Here is an 11339-nt window from a genome sequence, read left to right on the forward strand (position 1 = left end):
CTAATACCACTTGTTAGTTAGCAGAGGTTTTAATACAAACATATTAGTGAAAGAATGTAAAATAAAAATATCCACATACAAAAGTACATAAAGTTTTGATATGGTTTCACCAATTATGCTTAATTCCATTGATGATAAATAACATTCTACTGTACGATAATAAATATATAAATGATAGAAATAAATATAACAATTGAATCCCAAAACATCATACGTTTCTTCATTTTTTGCATATCTACTCTAAATCATGAGCTCTGTGCTCTAATAAGTGTCTCTCACTCTTCTTCACATCTACACTTCAAACTATGAGTTTTCTTGCTTCATTGGATGTCTCTTTTTCTACCTCACATCGTTATCCTATAGATATAGTCTTCACAAGTTTGTTTCTATCTCATAACTTTTCCCCTCATTTTATAAATATATTTCTACTAGTTTTCTTATTTGAATATGATTGCAATAACTCAAAAAATATTATATATAATATTCCTTCTAAAAAAATAAATTCTAATTAGGAATTTGAGATATTTTAAGCAATTATTATATATTCCTTTTCTGTATTTTTTTTAAAAATCTTTTTAATTTTACAATTATTTTTAAACCTATGATAATTTTTTTATAAAAAAAATCAATTAAAACCTATCTCTTTAAGTATTGAAATTCTTTAAGTATTGAACGTGATGCATGCTTGTCGATACAAACAATTCCATTAAAGTAAGAATTTTCAAGATTGGAATATTTTAAAAGAAATGAAAAACTATTCTCTATCTTCATTCCACCAAATTGGAATATTTTAATATAAAAAAAATTATTCAATGTCTCCATTGCACCACGTCGTCCTACCGACATGACATCCCCTTCCATTTAAATTACATTATTTGGATTTTAGTTAATTGAATATTTAAAGGTAAAAAAAATAATAATAATATTTTTGAAGGATTCAAGTGAAAGGTGGTATCAGTTTTTTCAAAAAGAAACTGATTTAAGAAAAAAAAAATCTAATTCGTTCATGACTCATTCAGGCCATATTAACTTATTAATTTTATATATTTAATTTTTTTAAAATTAGATAATTTTTTAATTCTTAAATAATTAAATAATTAAATAATTAACTAAGTAAATTTTATGTATTTTAAATAAAAAAATATTTTTCATCAAATATCAAATAAAATAATAAAAAAGTGTAATATTAAGAATTTTATTTACTTTTTATATTATAATCAAAATTAAATAATTAAAACAATTAAAAAATTTTAAAAATTACAAATTAAAGCAATTAAAAAAATTAAATAAGCTAAATGATTTATACCTTGTTAATGATTTCTCATAGTATATAAATATCATATCATGATCATGATGAGATGATTATTGATAATGTCACATCCAATAAAATGTTTACTATTTGTTACCTTGACATCGCAATAAGCCAGCCTGCCACCCTAACTTTTTCTTTTACTTCTATCTTTATCTCAAATGGAGTTATTTTTACTGCAACAAAAAGTTTTCTGAACCCAGAAGGAGAGAGAGAGAGAGAGAGAGAGAGAGAGAGAGAGAGAGAAAGGGTTGTTACCACAGTATTGTGAAAGCTTTACGAATGAAGGCAACCTTGATCCTGTGCAAGGCGTGTAGGGTAAATATATTGTACTACGTATGATAAAAGAATTAAAATGACAGAGGAATTAAAATTTTCATAAAAATGGTTTTGATTTCACAAAAATAAAGGGCATGTTTGGTAATTATTTTTAAAAATAATTTTAAAAAATAGTTTTTAAAAATTGTTGTTTGATTTTTATAGAATAAAAGCTTATTTGGAAAGCTAACATTTTTCAATATTTATAAACATTTTTAAAAATAATTTTTATATCAAAATTTTTTAATTTTTAATTATTTTACATATTTATATAACTATTTTTAAAACAACATTAAAAAAATAAGTCAAAACAATATAAAACAATTAAAAGATATTTTCTAAAAACACTCTGTTTTATATTTTAATAATAAAAAATAGAAAATATTTTTTATCAAATGTATTTTTTATATTTTTTATTTTAAAATTTAGAAAATTATTCTAAAAAAACAATTCCAAACAAACCCAATTTTTTTATTATTTTTTATTTTCAAATTTAATAGTAATCAAAATGTAATAATGAATGAAAATTGACTTTGTTAGAAGTAAATCAAAATGAAAATTTATTTTAAATCAAAATATTTAAATGTAATAAGATTTCTCAAAACTTGCCTGATTTAAAAAAATTTTGGGGGGAAAATATAAGAAAAAGAAAATAAAAATAAATTTAAATTGAATAAATTATTTTTATATGTTGCTTCAAATTTATTTTTAATTTTTTAATATAAAATTTAAATATTTTAAAATATATAAATTTTTAATTAATTTTAATTATATTAATTTTTTATTGGTATTTTTTTATAATATAAACGAAAATAAGAAATAATTTATTTTTAAATATTTTTTTAATAATTTTTCTTTTTTTGATACTTTTCGAAACCAAACATAACTTTATAGTTTGAATAACAAATCTTGGAAATTATATGCATATAAAAGAGGTTGAATTTTTAGATGTTTTTGAAGTATTTACAATATTTTTAAACAAGAAAGTTAAGAATAATTCTAAGTGTTGTATACACTCAATTAATATTACTGAAAACAATATTTTTGGAATACAAGGACACTAAATTTATAGAATAACAACCTGTTATTTATGATAGAGTTGTTAAATTTTGTATTTATTTGTGAAGTAATTGCATTAAAATTTAGTTAGCATTCTATACACTTTTCTATTACATCCATTAATTTCACTGACAAATCAATGATTCAAGTCTGAGTTGAATTGAAAAGGGCTGCAGCCCTTGACAGACCAAACGGAGACTGCATTTATTTTATTGGATGTATAAACTTTTTCTTAGTTTTTTCATTTGTTTCCATGTCACTATGCAGTTATGTGCCATCATCATCATCATCATCATCTGTGATTATATATGTGTAATGAACTGTGAAGAGGGTAGACCAGACCCAGGTTAGAGAGATAAAAAAAAAAATTCATGAGAAAGGAAAAACCACAATGGGAAAATAGAAAATAATGAAGAAGGAGGGTAATTTGGAGAATAAAGAAAAGGTATTGTCAATCAAGAGAAAAGGGTGAAGAAACAAAATCATGTTATTCCCTCATAGTTTTTTAACCCCATAGCTTTATGCTGTCTCCATCTATCATCTCCATCTCACTGTCAACCTCTTCCCATTTCCACAAAAGCCCTAAACAAGTTTCTTCCACTTACCAATTTACCATCCCTTTTTCTCTTTCTCTCTCTTCTTTTCTTCCCCCCCCACCCTTCTTAGTTTCTCAGTGTGTGGTGCGTAAGAGCTAGGACTGGCTAGGTAGCCTTGCCAGTTGCTGCTCCCCCTTTTCTCGGGAAAACTATTTCTGCCAATCCATCTCTTTGGTTCAACGTTTTTCATAAAACAAAGCTTTAAAAGCCACCAATACCTGACTTTCAAGGTTTCTAGGATTGATCAAACAGAGGGTAATTCAAAGAAAGTGAAAGAGAAGCCTCCTCCTCCTCTTCTTCTTCCTCCTCCTGTTCTTCTTTTGCTATATTGCATCATCATCATCATCATCAAGCTTTTCTGTCTACCTACCTAGCAACCTATTTCTCTGGGCAGGTGAAATCCAACACTTTTAGGGTGTTTCGATCTTCCGTTACTGGCATCTGCTACTCGTTTCACCCACATCTCTGATTTTTGGAGATATCCTTACTGTTTCTTTTCAAGTGCAGTACATATCTCCCTTGTGCTTATGCTTAATTTTGTCACTCATCCTTTTATCTCCATCTCTCTGAGTGTGGTCTTTTTTAGTCGTTGAGTTGTTGTATCTCTGAAACAGTTCAAATCAATAAGGAGAAACCCCCCTCCTCCACGCCTGCGCCCGCCCAAAGATCAAACATTTATCCATGGATTCAGTTCCGGAAATGGACACTTCCAACGCGGACAGCACAAGCATCAACATCAACATCAACACCATGGCGGTCAGCACCACCACCAACAACCTCAACAACAGCATAGCAGCTGCGGCAGCAGCAGCTTCCTCATCTTCATCACCATCCTCCTCCACTCCCAGCCGATACGAGAACCAGAAGCGCCGGGACTGGAACACCTTTGGGCAGTACCTGAGAAATCACAGGCCCCCATTGTCCCTCTCTCGCTGCAGTGGCGCCCACGTCTTGGAATTTCTTCGCTACCTGGACCAATTCGGGAAGACCAAAGTCCACACCCAAATGTGCCCCTTCTTCGGCCACCCAAACCCACCTGCTCCTTGTCCATGCCCTCTCCGCCAAGCCTGGGGCAGCCTCGACGCCCTCATCGGCCGCCTTCGAGCCGCCTTCGAAGAGCACGGCGGCAAGCCTGAGGCCAACCCCTTTGGAGCTCGTGCTGTGAGACTGTACTTACGTGAGGTCAGAGACTCTCAGGCCAAAGCAAGGGGAATCAGCTATGAGAAGAAGAAGCGCAAGCGCCCTCCTCAGCAGCCTCCAGCATTGCCACCTCCAACCACGAGTTAGCCATGTGTGACCATCAAGCAGTCTGGTTCTGTTCAGACTTCTGCCATGGATGATCCAAACTATTTGCATGAGAGGTTTGTTGGAAGAACAATCTCATAAAATCTACATAATCTTCCAACCACTCTTATTTGCATTAGCTATATGGGTATTTGCCACTCCCTATGATCAATTGTGTAAGTCTTTCTTTATTGCCTTTTTTCCCCCCTTTTTTTTTTTCCCCTTTTCTTTTCTTTTACAGAAACTGGCTCAGATTGGTGGGTGCTGGACTGTTGGGTGCCCTTCAATTATTTTCTATAATGCAAACAGTAGTGGTAGTAGCAGAAGTAATGGTAGAAGTAGTAGTAGTAGTGTATGTACTTGTTGTAGTTAAGACTTAAGATATCTATGTGACTTTAACATCCAATTTGTCATAGATATGTACTAGAAAAGCCTACATATGACAAGTAATAGATTTGGAGATCATGTTCCATGTCTTTTTTTCCTCTATTTTCTAATTTTTTAATGTGTATTGGCAAATCATTTAGATATAAAAAAGGGGGGATGGAGAGAACCTTGCAAGGATCATGTGTCAGATTTGTCTAGCACTAGACTTGTTTATTTTTGGTATATGTTGTAAGTGTTGGTCAGATTTACTTTTTTTCCCTTTTGCTTCGCCCTATTGCTTTTCTTGATCACCTTGTATTTTTGATTCAGAAGAATCCATGGAACCCCTCAAAGTATGATCTCTAAAGTTAGAATCTTAGGTTAATAAAAATGGAGTTTCTGGAAAACTAGAAACTCACATCAATTCAGTAGTGCAGTTATTTCAGTGCAAAGAGAAGTGACTGAAATTGCAGGACTGAAGCTCCTCCTTACTCCGTCATATCTCTCAGTAAATAAAGGCTGAGTCATGAGTTGAATAGTCTGTTCACTATAGCCTCATTTATTATGCAAACTCATCCCCTACTTCTCTATTGCGTCATATCAGTCTTAGATGTTCCCCACATAGGAGGTAGCATTAAATAAGTGAAGTACATTCACATGAACCCTTATATATAGTGTGAAGTGCAATTAGGTCTTCATTTAAAGGCCATTCAATTTTTCATATTTAGGGGAGAACCTGAAACAAACCCTACCTCCAAATTTGTCCATTTACTTAAGCTGATACTCAGCTGGGTTAAATAACTAGCCAAGATGGAGCAATGCTAAAAGTTTATGCATTGTGATTCAAGAAGCATTTATTAATGGCTCAGCCTGACAACCAATCGACCATCATGAGCTATTGCTTTCCATGGTTGGCTGATGTTGGATTATACCTTTTAGACCACCTGATCTATCTTTTTCCTTGAAACTTGATGTCAACAACTTTATACAGGCCTTAAATTTTGTTATCTTCAGCTTTGTGCAAGATTCTATAGGGAAGCTACATGTCTCAAACCTCTCTCAAATGTCTCCATTAATTGTGTCCATGTGATTATTAAAGAAAATTAGCCAATCGCATAAAGCACAGAATCTATAGGGCTTTTCTAATAATCTTTTCCAAGTGATGCCATTGGATTTGAAAACTGCCCCACTACATGTCAAACAAAGATCTAGTTCCCACTACTAGTAATCATTTATATTTTGTTTAGAATCCTGCCAAGATGTTTCATATTGAATTAAGGGACCCATATATAAAAAATAATAAATAGGGAAATGAACAAATTGAATTCATCAAAGCACTTTCTTTTTGTTGCATGAAATACTTCCTGCTGGCAGTGGGCCTACTGAACCTATCTGTTTGTATATTTTAATCTTTATATTAGATGCAATCAAATATGGTTAATTATCATGACATATCACGTTTTAAGGTTGGTTTAGTCCATATTGCTACTGAAGCTTTCCTTTAGACATTTTATAGATAACTACCTTAAAGCATAGCTTTCTTCTGATTTTGACTTTCTTTGCTACTCCAATATTGGTGGCTGAAGAAGATGCAGTCGATTCTTTAATTAGGTTCCCTTCTCCATCTTAACTGCAATAAAATAGAGTTGTGTGTGATGAATGAAATCATTGATATTCTTAGATTCATAGAAAACTGAAGTTGATCTAATGATTAGTCTCAATCATCTTTTTGGACTGATGTTATTTTGTTACGGAGAACAATACTAAGATAAAAATGAAGGTGAATGCAGAAAAAGTATCACTCTGAGTCATAAAGCAACTAAATTCTTTGTGGTGTAGTGATGTTTGATGTATTCCATAGCCTTGTGAGAGTATGATTCTTATGGATTATTTGCCTTCTAAAGAAAGATGGTTCTGTTCCCTGATCTTCCATCGGAATGGCAAAAGCAGTACATGTGCTGACGCACTTCTTCACAAAATCACATAAAATACAAGCATAATCTTTTGTGTCTTAATTTCTTATTTCCTCCCTCATAAAGCACTGGTCTAGAATGGGAGATAGCAGTGCACTGAGGATCTAAACAAAAGAAATACATTGTGAAAGTTGCTGTTGTAATAGGGACATAGTCTTGTATAGGGTTTTGAGTGCTTGAATAAGTTTATGACATACCTCTGAGTCTGATTAAATTAAACCGTCTTGTTTTGATTTTTCGTGGGATGAGGAAACCCATGAAGCTATGTTCTAGGAGCTACTTAATAATTAGAGGGTATAGTTTATGACCTAAGCTACCATAACATTGCTTTGCATTGGACTAGCTAGGCTTACAAAAATAGATGAATCAATGCACTCTTCTTTCGAATTAATTGCATTATCTATTCCTGGATCATGTATAATTCAATTTGAGAAAATTAATGCATCTGGCCTTATTCTTATAATATGATCCTTCTCTCTTTCAATAAGTCTTCTTTATCCTCTTCAATTTCTTACTATGTGGATCCTTTAAAATGTTTGTAAAAGAAACTCCAATGTACAATCACTTCTGGTAGACACAACTTACTGAGGCATGTTTGGATCATGATCATCTAGCTTACAAACCTAGAAGTGATTTCACTATATATTCAAGTAATTCTGAAAAGAATTATTGCCTATTCTTTATGAGAATGGCAAATTTCAAGCCTGGGGACTTGGCTTTTACTTCAAATTGCTTCTCTTACGTGATTGATTTTAGTAAACATTCATGTTCAAAGATGATATATATCTTAATGTAATGGCCTTGAAGTGTCTAATTGTAATTAACAACCATAGTAGTGAGGCATGTGGGCTGCTGTTGAAATTATATATTATGTCATGTATACCTATTTATTCCATATCTTATGTGATAGCAGTACTAGTATTGCCATCTCTAGGTGTCTGTGAGGACTATGGAACATATTGGTGGTTCATACTAGAGAATGCATTTGGTTCCTCTTTGATTCATTTAAAAGCTCTTGAGTTGAACTCCAATATTGATATCAACACACGCAAGGAAAACTTGATAGCGATCAGATTTTTGATGTTGTCCCTGATTTTCTCAATTATGTTGATTGAATGCATGATCAGGTAGTTGATTCTGAATGAATCTGGTACTTGACTTCACTCCAAACTTGACAAATCCGGGTCATATGGCTCTCTGACTAATGGTTTCAATTTAGTTCAGGTAGGGTTTGAATGCTGCCTGTTTAGTGTTTCTTTCAAGTGTTGCACTGATGTCTCTACTTTATGTAGATTCATATATATATATATATTTCCCTCACTGCAAGTGTACTGTGGAGACTGCCACCATTGTGTGTCGGGCAAAAACACCCCATAATTCATTTTTCTTTGACTTTGCTCCACTTCAAATGAGAATTGGGATGCCAGGAAAACAAGAAAGCACTTTTCCTCATGCAAGGAGGGGAAAAAAATTTACTTTTCAAAGCTATGATGATTTTAATTCTTTCATTTTTGTTACTGGTTCTAATTCATTTGCCTTGTTTGTCTGAAGAGAACAAGAAAACTCATGTTTTGGTAACTGCTCTACCTCTTCAAAGGTCTTACCTAGCAAGCTAGCCATAAGACTTGATTCATATGAAAATGTTTTCCAGATTATGGCATGTTTCATGCTAAGCTTGGGAAAAAGTTCTCTTGATATATAATTTTGGCCGTTATTTTCACATGTTTAATCCTTTTTGAAAAAAGCAATTGTGCATGTTCCATTGTCGTTGATGCTTTTTGAACTTTGAAACTATTGCTAGCTAGATATGTGTCATTTTCTTTGAGGAAATAATTTCCATTGTAAGTGTCCATTGAATGTAGACTCTAGTTTAAAGGAGAATTGGCATTTATAATATTTTATTTATTTATTTATACAATTATGTACTCTACCATTAATATTTTAGGCCATAGTCTCACCGAAAATATGAAGTTGATGATGATTGTTGCAGATATGCATAATAAATGTCATCTTTAATTAATTCATTAAGGTCTATTGGAGTGACAGTCTCTAATATATGACAGAAAATATGGGATAATATATATTAATTTTCTTATGATGATGATTTCTCTCTCTATGCATATATATATATATTTCTAAGTTGATGTATATGATATAGATATATGGGTCATAAATTTTTTAAATCTTTTTTCAATTTTTTTATAATACTTTTAAAATAATTTTTGTTATAGGTTTTTTTCCAATAAAATTTAAAACAATTTGTATAATCTAGTTGAAACTAAATGGTTCATATCAATGATGGAAATTCATCCCATCATTTTTTTTCATGACCCCACAACATCTCATATAGGTTAGCAATTTGTGCTCGTGTTGTGTAAAAACCTAGTTGTTCTACTACATAATTCAACTCAAATTTGATACGAATAATAAGCGTGTAAAAAACATAAGTCTAAAGTCTATTTAATTATTATACAAGAAACACATCGTATAATCTATTTAATCAATTTAATAATTAGATTATTTTATTTAATAATTAAGTTGAGTTAAATCTTGTTTATATCTATTTGATTAATATTTTAATCAAATTAACTTATTTATTTAAAATGAGTTAAATGATTTAAAAATACAATTAGGTTAATAAAAAAAATTATTAAATGAATCTATTCGAATTAAATTTGTATTATGTAAGTTGATAAACAATTATTTATTTATTACATGGGTTATATGCATGAATTTGATCCTAAACAGCTAAACTCATTTATGCTAGTCGGGATCACGTGGGATGCAAACAAATGTTATCAAACTTTGACAAACTTTTCTAGCCCTAATCATATATGTATTTAAAAGTCTAAAAGGTCTCGTGAAATCATGTTGAATGTAATCCTCCATCACATGTAGCATTGACTTATTTTCCACCAGTTTTTCTTTTTCCTTTTATTTTATTTTTGAATTTCAAAGCTGCTTTGTTGTTAAATAATTTGAGGAAATAATAACAAGATAAAACAAAAAGGAAAAAAAAAAAAAAGAGAGAGAGATAGAGACAAAAAGAAAAATACAACTTCCATTGTGGGATAAAATTTTATTTCACCTTCTCAAGTAAATTCTATCAATTTTATCATACTCTTCATTGCAATTAAAGCATAATTTTCTTTCCATTTTTTTTTTCTAGTATTAAAAAAATAATCTAAATGGTAGGTGAGTTAAAATTAAGAATAGATTTCAAAAATCTCCCCACCCACCTCTATGGTTGGTGATATTTTACTCCCTTGCTTCAATAACTCTCAACTATTCATTTGTACCACTTTCCACTATTGGTTTATGTCTCTTTTGCCTTCTTGAAATTTTGGTTAAGTACTTCTTTACAACTATTCTGAATAGTTTTAAAGTCAGACTTTACCTTTTATTACAAAGCAACATTGTGGAAAATACTAGACTGCCACCATTTAATCTGCACATGAACTAAATTTTTATTTATTTTTTAAATGAAAATTTTCTTTATTGCTTGGTAATTAGCAAACATTGTTTAAACAGCTATGCTTTTAAATGGTAAGAAGTTTTATAAAGATCCCATAAATACAAACTAAAAAAAATGACCATTTTTTCCCTCCTTTCATATTTTTCTCATGTTAGAAAATCTTAATAATATTTTGAAACCAATAATGAAATATTTTAAAATTTTCCTTTCAAATCACAAAAGAGTGGACTAAGACTAACAAAATTTGATACGATTCTTGAATACAACATGAATGTAATATGTTTTTCATAGGTTTAGGTTGAAAATAAAAGAATTTAAGTTAAATTTGTGTCGACCTACATAATCTATTTAATAAATAGATAATTTTTAAGTGAATTTGTATAACATGAATTTGATTCGAATTAATTATAAATATATATAAAATCTAATTCAACTTGATTAGTAAATGAGGGATATTGAATATTAAATGGGTTAATAGTTAAATAATATTTGAATTTATGTTTTCAATATGGTTATTGTTTATGTTGGGTTTAGGGTGAAACATATAATAGAATGTCTGAATTTTGACACGACAAGATCCCCATGCATGACAATTTAGTAACACTTTGTTGATTCTCAATAAACAATAAAGATGATAATGCATGGTTTGTAGTATTAATTATTAGATAATGAGGATTTGTTTCAAGAAAGAAATCAAATGTATATTTGTAATGTTAAATAGAAAAAAAAATCAGGGAGTGTATGATCAAATGGTAAGAAAATGGAAAATGGAAAATGGAACATTTCCATTTTGTAGCATGTATGGACGAAGGTGAGTGTTGGATGGTGAGGAACTTTAACTTAGAGATTACAATTTACGGGTGCAGTGCAGAGTGCAGAGTGGGGAGTGGGGAGTGGGGAGTGGGAGTCACTTTCAGTAACTTTTTTTTTCCATGGCCAGTAAAGAATCTCAGCTCTCA

At 31.0% G+C, this 11339-nt stretch overlaps 1 protein-coding gene across 1 annotated transcript; it reads left to right on the forward strand.

Moving 5' to 3' along the window:
• The first annotated feature begins 3263 nt into the window (after window positions 1–3263).
• LOC104879291 (protein LIGHT-DEPENDENT SHORT HYPOCOTYLS 4) lies at window positions 3264–5049 on the forward strand. Its single transcript, XM_010651795.3, has one exon. The coding sequence runs from the start codon at window positions 3964–3966 to the stop codon at window positions 4567–4569; it is 606 nt and encodes a 201-aa protein (XP_010650097.1). The 5' UTR covers window positions 3264–3963; the 3' UTR covers window positions 4570–5049.
• Window positions 5050–11339: the final 6290 nt, after the last annotated feature.

The sequence above is a fragment of the Vitis vinifera genome, chromosome 5, assembly GCF_030704535.1.
Source record: "Vitis vinifera cultivar Pinot Noir 40024 chromosome 5, ASM3070453v1".
NCBI classification, from domain to species: Eukaryota; Viridiplantae; Streptophyta; class Magnoliopsida; order Vitales; family Vitaceae; genus Vitis; species Vitis vinifera.

Excerpts from the sequence above, each read along its gene's own strand:
- LOC104879291 (XM_010651795.3), top strand. The coding sequence starts at position 3,964 with ATGGATTCAGTTCCGGAAATGGACACTTCCAACGCGGACAGCACAAGC.